Raw genomic sequence first — 16212 nt, forward strand, 5'->3', positions numbered from 1 at the left:
TAACATTATTTGTTAATACAATATTCTCGAGTCGCACTGCAAAGGAAAAGAGTAGCTTTTGAACAGGGAGACAGGCTAAAAATGAAAAGCTCCAGGCCCTGACCAAATAAGTGGAAGGGTTCTGCAGAAGTGTAGTGAACAACTTAGCTTAATCTTCTGCCAGCTTTTTCAAGAGTCATTAGACACACTACATTCCTAAAGCCTGGAAGTCCTCGCTCATTGTACCAGTACCCAAGGTAGCAAGACCAGCTGATTTAAATGATTATCGACCCTTTACAGTTTGCCTATAGGAATAAGCGTAGTACAGATGACGCACTTCTGTACAGGGGTTGGACAATGAAACTGAAACACCTGGTTTCACAACACAATAATTTGTTAGAATGGTGAGGGCCTCATTTTGCATCCAAATACAGCACCAATTGACAGATAGAAGTCCTTCACAGTGACCAGAGGGATTATGAGCCGTTCCTCTTCCAGAACAGTGTCCAGGTCACTATATGATGCTGGTGGACTCGCTCCTCCAAAACACCTCAATAATATTCAGATCTGGTGACTGTGCAGACCATGGGAGATGTTCAACGTCACTTTCATCTTCATCAAACCCTTCTTTCACAAGTCTTGCTGTGTGTGTTGGTGCATGATCATGCTGATACACGGTTTGAGCATCAGGTGCTCATGATCCTCCAGAAGGGTTTGGTAGTCTTCGGCAGTGTCGTGTCCATCAAATACAATCAGGATTGTCATGATATTGGAGCTCAAACCATCACTGATCCACCCGTGCTTCACTCTGAAGATTGGCCGCCAGGCATATAGATGTGAAACCTCCAACATTGGCCAGTGTTTCAGTTTCATTGTCCAACCCCTGTATATGCTTCATAATATCTATTGCCATCTGGATAAGCCCAAACGATATGCCCGGGTTCTCTTTATAGATTTCTCCTCTGCCTTTAATACCATCAGGCCTCACATTATGATGGAGAGGCTGGGGCAGTTAGGGGTAAATCCTAATATAATCAGGTGGGTTGAGTCCTTTCTAACGGAGAGAACACAGTGTGTCAGGGTAAATGAAGTTGTGTCCTCTCAGATTATGACCAACACAGGATCCCCACAAGGCAGTGTCCTCTCACCAGTATTGTTCACTCTTTACATCAACGAGTGTAGAAGTAATACATCTGAGCATCTCACAATAAAATTTGCAGATGATACTGCAATAGTGGGGTTAATACAGAATTGTGATGAGACCAATTATAGGGCCTGGGTGAATTCATTCACAGACTGGTGCAGGTCCAGCTGTCTTCTTCTAAACATAAAGAAAACAAAGGAAATTATAATAGATTATAGAACTGGGAGCCAGCCACACCAGTGCTTGGTTATAGATCTAGAGGATGTGGCTATTGTTGCAGAGCACAAGTACTTAGGCACAATAATAGATAATAAGTTGCAGTGGAATAGTAATACCGACACCATCTATAAAAAGGGGCTGCAGAGACTGTACTTAATGCGGAGACTGGGACAGTTTAGAGTGGACAGAGATATGATGTTACTTTTTTATCACTCATCTGTGGAGAGCATGCTACTTTTCTGTTGCATTGCATGGTATTTCTCTTTGTCAGTGACCAACAAAAATAGATTGAGCAAGATAGTTAACCTGGCCAGTAAGGTTGCGGGGCATAAACTAGACAGTATGGCTATTACCTGTGAAAGAAGAGTGTTGAAGAAAGGTATAGCTATTAATAAAGATACGTCACATCCCTTACACCGGGCATACGAGCTGTTGCCATCAGGGAGAAGGTTTAGGTTACCTTATTTCCAGACAAATCGAGCCAGTAAATCATTTATTCCAACTAGCATCACTTTGATGAACAAGAAGTTACCTGTAGGACTGCACTTTACATAGCACTACTTAGCACTTTAAATAGCACTTTAATTAGGTTTCTTTGAGTCTTCTGTCCTGATATGTGTAGGGGTGTGGTGGGGATGAGGGAGGGGGGTGGTTGGGGTGAGGGAATGTTGTATTCTGTCATGTAAAATTGTCTTTGTATATATGTATCAGGCGTACGTGCAGAACAATTTTCCGCGAGGATAAATAAACGTAATCTAATATGTTATTAAGGAATTAATACATTATGACACATTTAACTAATAGAAATTCATGTTACATAATCTATCAATCATATACAGTGTTGTGCAAGTTACTTCCAAACTGTAATACATTAGGTATTACTTGTTACTGTTATTTAAAAGTAATTCATTACCTTACAATATTACTGTCTCAGAATTGTAATGCGTTACATTACTCATGTATTACTTTTGAGTTACTTTCACCAAAATAACTAAGTAGAACTTAACTTTTGGGCTGTAACGATATGCAATATGAAACCGAAATCGCGATTCGCCACACGACTCAGATCCACGAACCTACAGAATCGCGACACACCTCTTCCAACTCCAGCGTTATTCTCCTTGCGTCCATATCCAATGCTGCCTTATCTTTAAATTAGGCTATTAGTATTATTTGAAGTTAACATTATAAAATACGTAGACCTACACCACAAAACTAGTTGAGGATAAATTATTTAAAATTGGGGAAGTCCAGCATTATGGACATGACATTTGCAGTCAAAACTTGAAATAAAAATTCTCAGAAAATACATGTATTGAAACGTATATAGGCTACTTCCTTAAAGGACTGCAGACATTAGACAAATATCAGTCTATGTTTTATTTTTAATATTAGGGAAAAGACGCACATTCATGCGTGACAAAAAAATAGGAGGCAAAATATATTTTTTGTAATTCTGTGAATTACACTGCGCAAATCGGACGAGGAAGGGCTGGCTCTGCAGTCTCCATAGAACTTAAAATATTCATTTTATTTTAGTTTTCGTGTTCGCATTTATGAGGAAAAAACAATGTTACAGACGTGACCGCACTGAACTGGCACTAAAAGACTGCTTTAAAACTTTCACATAGTCTGTTGCCTTTAAGAAGTAAAAGCAGACAATACACTGTAATACAACTGTAATACAAGCCTCACTGATCATGTAACGAGTAAAATATTACTGAAAATTGATTAGTAATGCCTTACACTACTGCGTTACAGCAAAAAGTAATATGTTACTGTAATGTATTACTTTTGTAATGCGTTACTCCCAACACTGATCATATAGAATCTTTATTAGTTGCTGATGCAGTAATCATTAATGATTTGGTTCAAGTTCTTCATGATTCATACTTTAACACATGATTTTCTGTGCATCAGTAAGGTATGAATTAATGCATATTAGTACACCCATATTGTAAAGTGTTACCCTCACGGGGCCGAGTTTGAAAACCAGCTCCTGAACATTTCTGTGTTCACTCTATTTTTTTAGATGGTTCTCTTGCAGGCCGAATGGCTCCCGACCTGAGTCGGGCGGTGGGGGATGTGGCAGGGGGCTTTAGCGAGGTCTGCAACGTAAGTAGGTCAAGATCAAATGATAAAAACCTGTCTCTTGTTTCAGTAATTGGGGTGGAGTGACAGGATAAAAACCAACAGGAAATGAGGAACGGGAGCGAGACAGAATGGGACTTGCAAGTGCAGCTGGAGCAGAGAGGAACTGCTGAGTTAAACCGACGAACACTGAAAGCATTATTGATTTAATTTGATGTGGCTACGCTCAGCACCCATATTTTACTTTGTTTTGAAGAGTGCTAGAAGCAAAAATAAAATAAGAGTCCTAGTAAGCCGACACCCCTCTTCTTCCTTGCCCCACTCTGAACCTTACCACAAACGTAAACTGCACATACTCACACCCAAAACGTTCTTATCTAGTTAGTTATTTGAAAAAAAAAATGTTTTATAAAATAAAAATTACAGCTTCTAAATTCACTTTTTTATATGGGTGTGTTAACGTTTAGTTTCAATAAAGATGAAGATAATAATATAGCACAAAAGGTTTATAGAGTGCCGAAGTTACGACGTCACTCTGTAGGCCAAAACACGGAAGTGAGTTAGCATTTTAGCACTACGGTTCCCTCGCTCTAAAGCCTATGGGATTTTTGAATGGGTTTTTGCTAAATCACCTGAAATAAGGTCTGTGGTGAACAAAGCCTCTAAATATTTTTGCGTTTTGATTTATGACATAAAACACGCAGTTATAACCTGCTTTTGGTTTTTTAAACTTTATTGTGTCCGATTGTGTTTTTTTAAATCTTTATATAGGCTTCAAAATGTATAAATTTTGGATTAACTTGTAAAGATTATCTTGCTAGACAAAACGTGTAAGGGTCACAACCCTTTGTTAAACACAGATCTAATTTTTTGCGATTTTCCAAAAGTCTATGGGGAAAATGCATTGCTTTTCGACCAAGGGAACCCATGCGCCGCTAGCTTCCGAGTTGTCCTACAATGTGACGTCATCACTTCGGCACTCTATTAGAGAAGACCACGACACACAGTGAGGATGCCACCACCAAAAGATCACTCGTCTGACCGGGTGGTCAAGGTTTATTATTATAATCTAAACAGCCAACATGCATCCATCACTCCAAATGTCGCTTCCAAAATGGCTGCCTGTATGTAATGTGTTTGTGTTGTCGATTTGAAAAACGTTGAACTTTTTTTTTCTAACGTTAGTTTAAAAGGATATCAAAGACTGTTTTTAAGACTTACGTTGGATTCTTTATTTACATTTTCAATCTATCCCTAATCCATTGCCAAAATTAGGGTTTCTATACTTATTTACCTGCTCAGCTGCTTGATACTGTGGATCCCTATGGATGGCATGCTTAATGCTAATGCTAATGAGGAGAGAGATACATCTGCGTCGCTTCTATGGGTTATTCGGAGTGCTGTGACTTCCCTGGAGCCGGCTGGTGGAAATCCTATCAGGCCTTGGATGTTTGAAAAGTACCCTGTTGGTCAGGCGTCTCTTTTTCTGAGGGATGAACCGAGAGGTCTGCGATGCCTGTGGGCCTATGGAAATGGAAAGCTGTCTCCCTATGTGTCGTCCATCTGTAGGGACAGCTCGACACCCGGCCCAACATGGAGAAGCTGGTTAGTCTTTCTTCTGCTCCTAATATACCTAATCCAGGCCCAGAACTTGCACAGCTTCAAACTCCTGCTGAGTTTAAGTCTAGTAATGTTTGCATTTTTTTTTTTTTAATTTGCACAGTCTGGTAAACAAAATAGACTTAATAAGAATATGGGCTGACACAACAAATTCTGACATTATTGTTCTATCGGAGACATGGCTAAATAAGTCAATTCCCAAAACCATAATATATATCGAGGGATGATGTTTTTAGATCAGACCGCACAAAAAAAGGTGGTGGAGTTGCAGTTTATATTAAGGGCCCTTTCACACCAACCCTGTTTGGTCCGGACTTTCTGACTTTTCAGTTTGGTCCGAATCAAAATTGTATGTGTGAAACCTCCCCCGGACCACGGTCCGGACCAAACAGATGAAATTTGGTCAGACGAAAAGAGGTAGTCTCGGTCCGGATCAAACTGAAAAAAGGTTTGGTTAGTTTATAGTGTGAAAGCATTTATGTATGGTTCGGACTTTCCGACCTTTTACAGGAAGTTCTGGTGGATCCCAAAAAGCCGAAAAAACAGAAGGTGGCGGGAGAAATTAGCTGTGTTGCACATGGGGAGATGAGGAGACGAGGTTTTTAATTAAAGTATGGTCTGTTGATATAATAAGAAGTCAACTTGCAGTCTTCTCCTCCTATCCAGCCGGCGACGATAAAATGTTTGCACGACGAGGACGTTCATTTGGCGAATTTGAACTAGTGTTGTGTATACAATAGTTGGTGCTGGTGCTGCAGGTAATTATGCCATAAAAATAACAATATAGTTGCAACGTTATGCGTCTGTTCGTTCATGTTAGCCATCAACGGGTACCCGCGAACCTCCCCGAGGGAGTGCTAAATACCATCACGCAGGCCAGAGCACTGTCTACCAGAGGTCTCTATTCCTCAACGTGGTCAGTGTTTGTCAGCTGGTGCAAAACCAGAGGTTTTCTACCCACAAAAAGCGGGTTAACGGAAGTGCTGTCCTTTCTTCAAGAGCTACTGGATAAGGCAGGTCCCCGTCCGTGCTCAAAGTCTATGTGGCGGCCATTGCAGCGTTTACAAAACCTGCGTCTGGCCTGTCACTGGGGAAAAATTATCTGGTCATTCGTTTCCTAAAGGGAGCTAAGAGGTTGAATCCTCCCAGACCCCCCTCTATCCCCATGTGGGACCTTTCCATGGTTCTAGAAGCCTTGAAAGGAGCCCCATTCAAGCCGATGAAGATATCGGATATGAAACACCTGTCGTTCAAAACAGTGTTTCTCATGGCTCTTGCGTCAGTAAAGCACATAGGGGATCTACAAGCGCTCTAAGTGAGCGCGACGTGTCTAGAATTTGGGCCTAATGACTCAAAGGTTATACTCAAACCAAGACACGGAAACGTGCCTAAATCCCTCAACACACCGTTCAGGGCCCAAGTATCTCCCTGTCTGCCTTACCGGTTAATAATGAGGAAGAAAACATAGGCCTCAGTTTATAGCCTCAGGGTGTGTATCTCGCTCATCTGTTTTCATACAGACTGAGCAGTCCTTTGTTTTGTTCAGTGGTCGGGCCAAGGGCCTAGCCGCCTCGAAACAGACCCTATCCAGATGGATAGTCGATGTCATAGCACTGGCATACACTACAAAGGGACTTGAATGCCCTTTAGGTGTTAGAGCGCACTCCACCAGAGGCATGGCCTCTGATACCCTTACAAGATATCTGTATGGCGGCAGGCTGGGCCTCCCAGTCTACATTTATAAGGGTTTATAACCTAGAAGTTCCCGCCTTAAAGGCTAAACTGCTGTCGGTTTAAAATCAGGTATCATCTGCCCCGTAGCTTTGGCACAGAGTACTGCACTCGCTTGAGCACTGCTCGCTGACCGATGAAGCTTTTTCCCAAGGGAAAAACAATGCCCATACTGTTACTCAGTTCAGGCCGAAGTTCTCTCTTCACCCTGGCTGTGTGTGACACTGTTACAACAATTAGCCCCCTTTTGGTTGCTAACTTATTGAGAAGGATGCTGCTAGCCTCTCTTCTCAGACTCTCTGTGAGTTCATGGTAATTATGCACTATATGAGCCCCGGGCACTTGCCCCTTGGGACTTTGGTGTTGGATCCCTGCACGCACGGCATTTTACATAGTGTTCCCCTAGCGTACGATATGACCCTTCCTACTTGTTTGTGGTTTGGCCAATGGCCTGTCACCTGTTGCGTATAAGAGCACAAACTAGCAGTTCATTGATGTGTCATCTGGTGAACTACCAGTGAACAACTGGTGAACTACCAGTTCATTTTCTGGTGCCGTGACGTCACCCTCGCGCCCTGCTGCTTTCCTGGCTGGAGTGCACTGTTGAGTTGGTTGCCCGTAAACAGCGCTGAAGCTGTCATCTAAGGCTACGTCCACATTAATCCGGATACATTTGAAAACGGGGTTTTCGTTTAAAAAAGGTTCTCCGTCCACACTAGCGTTTTCAGCCGTTTTCCGACGTTTCAGTGTGGATGAGAAACTTCTAAATTCACTTTCCTGCGCATGCTTGAAACTTCACAAAAGCTCACTGAGATAATAATGTTATCACACAATAACAGGATAATTTTATTTAGCAAAATATCTCACCATCACTGATGCGTCCAGGTCACATTCAGTCACCCTATGTTTGGTCTAAAACGCAAATGCTCTCCTGTTTTGCCGCAGGACAGCAAATGTAAGTACAATATCTGTCATCTTTGTAGTGCTATGAAGAATAGCACATATTAAGTAACATAGAAAGTAACATATTTTAGCAATAGTGTAAAAATGAATAACACATAACAGGCAAAATAGGCCTACCGATAAACATGAATATCTATTGGTACTACATGGATCACATGACTAAACTTACGTCATCGTTTTGAAATACCTCCGGTTTCACTGTTCACACTACAACGCGAAAACGGCGTTTTCAAATTTATCCACTTCGGAGAGCGTTTTCCAAACGATACGTTTTTGTTGACTTAAAACAGCGTCTCAGTGTGGATGGAAGGCCAAAACGGAGAGAAAAATATTCGTTTTCAAACGAAAACGTATTAGTGTGGACATGGCCTAATGGCTGTGATGTCTCAGTGTGGGTGCTTCCCGTAGAGTCAGGTGTGGACAATTGAGACAGTTGAGAGAAACAGTGCTTTTGGGTCACTTTGAATGGGAATTTGACTAATCTGTATGATTCACGTAGTGTACGACCTATCTGCGTTCCGGCCAATGAGTTTTGTCGGAGAAAATTGGCTCTATCCACCACATAGTTTGCGATGTGATCCGGAGACAGCATGTTTTGCTGTAAGTATATTACTCGCACCGCACGTGAAGCCAAGGGTGAATGAATCGCAGTGTAACATCTTCTGTTTGTTTTTAGGGACGCGTTAAGGGAAATAGCAGTGCTGTGCTGTATTACGTGCTGTGCCTCATCCTAAAGTGCTGATTGCTCCAACGTCCTGCTTCATCAACGACTGCTCTTCTGTTTCCACTGATTTCCCCGTGTCTAGCACGGGACTGAAACGTTTCTCATGACTTTAATTTTAAAGTGAACTTTCTGGCCTTAGGCTCAGTAAGGAAGTGTGATATGCTTAGTGTTTTATTTCTTTCATTGATTTCCATGTTCGAGTATGTTTTGAATCTGTTTGAATTAATGTGTTGCTTGCAAACACTGTTTGCTTGAGTCAAACTGCTGAATTTTTTGGATTATTTCCTTTAGTGATTTTATTTAATTTGAGTTTATCTTTTGTTTTGTTTTTTTGCGTTTTTGATTGTGATGACTGGATGGTGACCAAATGGTTGGTCCCTTCTGGGGATTATATTAATTTGTTGTATTTTGTTTTCTGTGCATATCAAGGCTCTCTCTTACTGTCTTCTCTTCATTTGTCGGCAGGACCTGGGCACCCGGGGCCGGGGGTCAGACGAGTGATCTTTTGGTGGTGGCATCCTCACTGTGTGTCGTGGTCTTCTCTGACATGAGTTGCTGAGTGTGTGCTTGTGGGTGTGTGTGCACCGTGAAAAGAGTGATTTTTTCTAAGGGTGATATCTTGAGACTGCCCCTGTTGGTAAGCCCAGGTTCCTCTGCTGCCAACGATAGGATTTAACAAATTGATGAGAGTGATTGCTGGTCAACACCTTTTTAAATTATTGTGTCTTAAAAATGAATAAACTTTTGTACGACTACCATTGTCTCTGATTCATCCATGATTAGGATCTGCGTGTGCCTTCTGAGTAGAGGCTGTTAAAAGTTTTGCGGTGAAATTCCTCAGGTGGCGTAGTTGGAGATAGTATCAAATCCATCCATACATAGTAGAGCTGCCCAAACACACTTTGCCACACGCAGTATTAGAGAACCTCTCATAAGAGAATGTACTCGATTACTAATGTAACCTCAGTTCTCTCTAGAAGAGGGAACGAGTACTGCGTATCTTGCCGTTCCTGCAACGCGCTCTGGTTCGCTTCGGTGATGAAAAAACAGTGATATCAGCCCATCAAGGTATATTTATAGGGCTAGGCCACGCCTGACGCCGACTTCACACTCAGCTCCGATGCGGCTGCGAAACGACCGGAAGTCATTCATTTCCTATGGAGATTCGCAGACCGCATGCGAATGGGTCCGAAACGGGTCCGACCGAGTGCGGTGCAAAGAAAACCGTGTCCGTTGGTCATCCGGATGCGTTCAAAAATTTGAACTCGTGCGAAAAGCTACGGACGGTTCCTATCCGACAATTCCAGCGGAAGTTGAGCGTTGCTATGGTACTGATAAACAAACCTGAATTATTAACTTTTAATAAAATAAATAATGATTTTATAACGATAAGTTGTGATGTCATTTTTTATTTTCATGACTTTCTAATGTTTATAAGGGCAGTTAATACAATTAAATTGAAGGTAGATATTGAACTATTGACCACTATATCACATTTTTTTAGCCGACCTGACATGTCAACGTCCTCAGCAACTTTCCTCACGCAGCATAACCCTCATCAGAGAGATCATACAGAACTGACAGAATCAAACTATAATCTCTCCGCCATTTTTGTTCTACCCGCGTCAGACGCTTTCACTGTGTAGTACGACGTCCGTTGGGAACGTATTGCGTATTACGGAGCTGATTTCAACTGCCAGTGTGAAGGCGGCATGATTCGGCGGGAATGTGCCGCAGTGGGTGCATTGGACCGTCACCAAAGGGCTGCTCTCGATAGGCTGCTGCAGTTGCCATAGGACAGCCAAAAGGCACGCTAAGCCGCCTTGCCTGCATACTGCCGCAACGCATTTTACATTACTACAAAATTAAGGATAATTATTTGGCTTCAATATCTCGAGGAAAGAGGTGTTTCCCCTAGCGTAAGATATTACGCAGTACTCATTCCCTCTTCTAGAGAGAACCGAGGTTACGTCAGTAACCAAGAACGTTTTATGTCTGTATTGTATTATATGTGAAACTTTTTTGTGCTGCCATTTTGGGACTCCCTGGAAGAAGAGATTTTTATCTCAATGGGACTATCCTGGTAAAATAAAGGATAAATTAAAAAAATTAAAAAAATGCGAAACAGCATGCAGACACAAACAATACCAAACAAGAAGTGCAGGTGAAGGAACAAAAACGAGGATAATTCATCACATACAGCTGACACATATGAACTAATGATAACAAAGGAGACAAATGAGTGGCGGGAATCTGAACAAAGAATACACATGACAAATAAAAACAAACTGAAAGTCCATGAATGTGAAACTAAACTGAACAGAATGGTGATAGGGTGTGTGTAATTTACATTGTAGAGCAAAAAGTATCGTCAAGATGTTTTCAACGTAGTTCAGCTTTGCAGATACCAGCTTTCGCAAATCAGTTTGTTCACAGGGTTCATTCCAATTAACTGATTCAAAACCACGTTTATTGCACATAAGTGTTCACTAATATGATTTATGGAATACTGTTATTAAGTTAAAATCCCCCTGAAGTCAATCAATCCCTTTAAAAAAACTCATCATTGATTATCAAAATAGCATATTTCAATTTTTTTCCTGTGATTTTTTTTTAATCAAGCCTTAAAATAACTTGAATGTAACTTGCTTTATTTATGTGGATCCGTGAATATGCAAACGAGCCCCGCCTCACTCATACAGGGTCGTCTACAAGTCGATGTAGTCCATCAGAAAGGTAATGCATTTTAAATTTGACGCTCTACAACGTCGGACACATTACTGACCATTTCAAACCATGTTCCTCTGCTCAGAGTCGGACAGATGCCTTCTAAAAATCAACATCCTTAGAAACACTTTGAACTACTCAGAACGTCAAGCGTCAGAATTGCATATAGTTCATCATAACATCGTAATATACATCATATACATAATTGTATAATCACCTAACATAAATCACCCACTACGTTGACCTAATTGGTTACAAGGTAGTTTGTGACGTAAGAAATAGCAACGATTTCAAACCATGTTTCTTGAAACTGTCTTTGGTTCACTGCAGTTTTAAGGAGAAAATACTCAGCAATGCTGTTGACTTATGAATTTGCACATAATTTGTTTTAAAGCATATTAAAAACACCACATAGACATTTAAACAACTTGATTTTCACCACCGGAGGGGGTCCTTAAATAAAATAAATGCTGTGTTTTTACGCATTATTAGTTGTATTTAGTGTAAATGTACTGTATGTGTTCAAGTTTGATGTTGACAGAAAAATATAATTATCTATTCGTTAAATTTGCTGAGCAACTTTTCTGTCTTACAGATGTTTACCCAGGTCTGACCTTGATAGATGTGTGGTGGTCTGACCCCCGTCAGCGTGTGTGATCGAGGTCTCTCTCCTCTCAGAGGGGGTTCTGAGCGGGATGACATCATTTCCCCTCTGAGCTCATCCAGGTCGTGTTCAGAGAAGGAGCGATCTCTCTTCAGAGGTGTAGGAGAGCTCTCCACCCGCCTGATATCCATACCATCTGGAGATTCTTCATCCTTCATAAAAAAACATAGAGGCTTAATTATTTAAATCTAGAGATCAACCAGAGTTTTCCAACAAATCAGCTTCTGAAATTCTTCTGAAATGTGAATTATGCTGGTTAAAGAATGCAACTCTTCCTTAAAAGTCTACATTTTCTCCATGACCATTGTTGCCCCAAAGGAAAGAGCAAGATCATAAAAGAAATGCTGACTGCACTGAAATATCTTACCTCAAATATATTCATCTCCTCCATTTCTGCCAGTGTTGGAGCTTTTAGCAGAACGCGAATGCGGGACGGTGGCCGGTACGCTGCTCCTGCGACTGACAGGTCAATGCAGGAAGTGGATTTGATGTCACATTGGCAGGTGTGTACCAGACATGGTAATGAGCCAAATGCTGAAGAGTGACAAAACATTGCTTTGAGTGATCTACGTAACACATAATTGAATAGAACTACAGATGTCAAGGAGGATATTGTAAGGCAGCTGTTTCTAAAAACTTGTATTGTTTTGGTGTGATTCGAGATTAACATACATCTCTTGGTACTGTGTGGCTCCACAGGTTTCAGTTTGTGGTCCTGCCTGATCTCAGCCAGGACTCGATCATGGAGCGACTGCGGTCGCTGGGGTGCAGGAGGCAAACAGCGCTCAGAAACCTGCGGAAGTCAGGAAAGTCTTCAAACAAAACCGTCCGTTCGTATTGCTGATGGTTTTCTGTCTCTTTCTCTGACCACTCTTTCTTTCTCTTCTTCAGAGAGAGCTGTGAACGCAATACTGACTAAGATAATTAATATAAATCATATATAAATCATAAATCAAACACAATAGTTCCCTAAAAACAATTAATCTCACAATAAAGTACTTGGCACTTTAAAAATACTTGTTAAGTTTTACACTGTGTCCAAACCTGGCACAATGTGATACATTTTCAGTGACAAATAGTTTGTCTTGTTGTAACTAGAAGCAAAAATGCTTTCGATTTTGTTTTTATATTTAAGTGTCTCTGCCTACATTAAAATACAGCATTTGATGCAAATTACAAATACATACTTACATTCATGTTGTTACATTGTACTTACATTTAAAGTACCTGCATTTAATCGCATTGTTAATATATAAATAGTAGTTAGAGACATCTATAAAAATGATATATAAAACGGGACCAAATCAACATTAAAAATTCAGAGTTAAAAACACCACTACCCATAATCATGAAGAGAGATCAACCAATCATAAGTCGCAGTTACCATGAAAACGGAAATCGTGACATACTCTTGACATATAAGTCAACCCAGATAGCAAACTGACATTGAATCAACGTGGAAATATGACATCGAAACAACGTTGATCTAAAATTGTTTTGCTCATCGAATTAACGTTGAACCAACGTCAGACGCGTCATTCTTTCAAAACTAACGGAAAATCAACTTGAAATCAACGCTTTGTTTCAACGTTATGAAAGCAAACCAATTTTCGATTTTCATTTAGCTTTGAAGAATGCCGCGTCTGACGTTGGTTCAACGTTAATTCGATGAGCAAAATCAACGTTGTTTCAATGTCATGAGAGACGTCGTTTCCACGTTGATTCAATGTCAGTTTGCTATTTGGGAAGTCAAGTCACCTTTATTTATATAGCGCTTTTTACAATACAGATTGTAAACAAAGCAGCTTCACAGTGATAACATGAAAATAAAACTATACAGATCAATAATATAAACCAAATAACTGTGATTCCTTGTTTCATCGCTGCATCAATAGGAGGAAAATTACAATAGTATAAATTAAGTTCCAAGTGCCCAACCTTAGAGAACACTACAAACCAAATTTTTTTTTGAAAAATCAACATAAATTTATTAAGTCCGCTTATGTGGTTCTCTCAGTTTTTCAGTTGTTTTGACAATTAAATACTCAAGATGACTTTGGGAAAAGAGAAAGAGCAACTAGAGAAAGATTAGCAGAGGAAATAAGTTAATTTTTTTTTTTTTTTTTTTGCTTGACAAAATGGCACTCAAATTAATCAATTATTCTGAACTTGGGTTTTCTGAGTAATCATGGAATAGTATGTGAATAGTACAGATTACTATAGATTTTTACAATTAAGTTGTAAGAAATGTAAGTAAAGTTAATTAAAAAGTCTTAGAAAGTGTTAGTGTTAGTAAGAAATTGTATTTGTATTGTGTCTGGTTAGGACATGGTGTTATTGCACATTAAGTATTCATAATACAAGATAATTATCAGCGACTAACTGGTTTAAGAGGGGGTCTTGATCTGATAAAATCCAAAATCAGCTCATGAGCATTTCGTTTAACACACGTGGGAATATTTCCATCTACCTGCAAAAGAAGAGGCATAGATTCATGATATTATAGTAAGTCTCAAATATAAAAACAATGGTTAATCACTGTCATGCTGCATCAGCTGAAAAGTCTTTCCGAAGCCATAATCTCACACATAATGTAGTCGACTTACCGAGTTAGGATAAGATTAATTCAGAGATAAACCACTTAAAATGTGCTTACTACAGCAACCTCACTCCCCTCAGCATGAGTAAGCTATAGAATGGACTCACTACAACTTTGCGAAGTTTATATTTGCGTGAACGAATATCTTGCATGAGCATCTCAAAGGGCGTGAGGCTGAACTCCGTGGGAAGAGGGTTAAACGGCTGTTCCTCCACCTTCTTGAGCTTCACACCCTGCCTCAACTCCTTCATCAGCTGCACCCACAGCCGAGTCTAAATGAACAAAAGACAAACACACACAGTTTTCATTATTACATGAACCATAGCTCATACACTGCAGGACATCACAAAGACAAATATGAGTAAATTAAACAACCATTTCAACGTCTTTTACCCAGTCAGTGTTTTGAAGAGCATCAAGCTCAGTGGTGGTATTCTCCTCATGTGGTTCCTCTGTTCTGATCTTCTTCAGCATCTACAGAAAAAGATCAGATACTTATCAGGACATAAGAGATGAGGGTATAAAGCTTTGAATATTAAATTCTCACACAAACTATGTTATGTGACGTAAAAGCATGTTTTTTATCCTTAAGACTGTTAAGAACAAACCCCGCCAATTCTAAACGCATTTCAATCACAGGGCTGATTGGCTGCTCAACACTGCAACAAAGATTACCCCCTAAAACATAACCTTAATCTTAGTATAGTGTTTCTGATATTTCTGATATTTTTATCAAATATTTCATATTTTGATAATTCCCGCAGTTCAAATAAATCATGCTGCTATGAGACCAGAAGCACTTTTGAGTTTTTCTTAGGTTGAGTAGAGCATGGCTGTCTCCTGAGGCCTCTTCAAGTCCTGAGGACAGGAAGCTTATTCTATGCTTCCTTTGGTAAGGTTACACATGAGAGCTTGTGGCCAGGTGTTCGGGTGGTGGGACAGCATTGCTTTGGTCTGCCCCCTTCCTCGAGAGTTGTGGGCAGACGTAGTGAAGCTGCGGTCTCCCTAGCAAGCTAGGACTTTTTGACTGACATATCGCTTGAGACTTACTGATATCAATATAATGACACTTTATTTTTAAGTACTTCTTTCTTGCACAATGCACAATTCTTAATATTAAGATTTAAAATGTGTTTAATATCTCTATTAGTATAAGTATAGCAGATGTGTTCACACATCTGAGTCAAGTCTGCAGTCGTTATCACTGGAGTCTGAGTCAAGTCTGGAGTCTTTAATCTGGAATCCGTGTCAAGTCTAATGTCTTTAAGCTGCAGTCAGAGTCAAGTCTGAAGTCTTTATCACTGGAGTCTGAGTCAAGTCTGGAGTCTTCATTACTGGAGTCTGAGTCAAGTCTGAAGTCTTTATCACTGGAGTCTGAGTCAAGCCTGGATTCTTTATCACTAGAGTCTGAGTCAAGTCTGGATTCTTTATCACTGGAGTCTGAGTCAAGTCTGAAGTCTTTATCACTGGAGTCTGAGTCAAGCCTGGATTCTTTATCACTAGAGTCTGAGTCAAGCCTGGATTCTTTATCACTGGAGTCTGAGTCAAGTCTGAAGTCTTTATCACTGGAGTCTGAGTCAAGCCTGGATTCTTTATCACTGGAGTCTGAGTCAAGTCTGGAGTCTTCATTACTGGAGTCTGAGTCAAGTCTGGAGTCTTTATCGCTGGAGTCTGAGTCAAGTCTGGAGTCTTCATTACTGGAGTCTGAGTCAAGTCTGGAGTCTTCATTAAGCCAAGTTCACACTACAGGA

At 40.4% G+C, this 16212-nt stretch overlaps 1 protein-coding gene across 1 annotated transcript in view; it reads right to left on the reverse strand.

The window, feature by feature from the left end:
* The window catches only part of spire2 (spire-type actin nucleation factor 2), a 96868-nt gene that overhangs the window by 21493 nt on the left and 59163 nt on the right, over positions 1–16212 (reverse strand). Inside the window, exons 4-9 of the mRNA XM_039656759.2 lie at positions 14855–14935; positions 14569–14733; positions 14246–14332; positions 12535–12655; positions 12230–12396; positions 11813–12014 (exon numbers count right to left, since the gene is read on the reverse strand). Coding sequence (XP_039512693.2) covers positions 11813–12014; positions 12230–12396; positions 12535–12655; positions 14246–14332; positions 14569–14733; positions 14855–14935 — 823 coding nt within the window. The remainder of the gene's footprint in view (positions 1–11812; positions 12015–12229; positions 12397–12534; positions 12656–14245; positions 14333–14568; positions 14734–14854; positions 14936–16212) is intronic.

This window comes from Pimephales promelas, chromosome 25, assembly GCF_988280905.1.
Source record: "Pimephales promelas chromosome 25, fPimPro1.hap1.1, whole genome shotgun sequence".
Classification (NCBI taxonomy): Eukaryota; Metazoa; Chordata; class Actinopteri; order Cypriniformes; family Leuciscidae; genus Pimephales; species Pimephales promelas.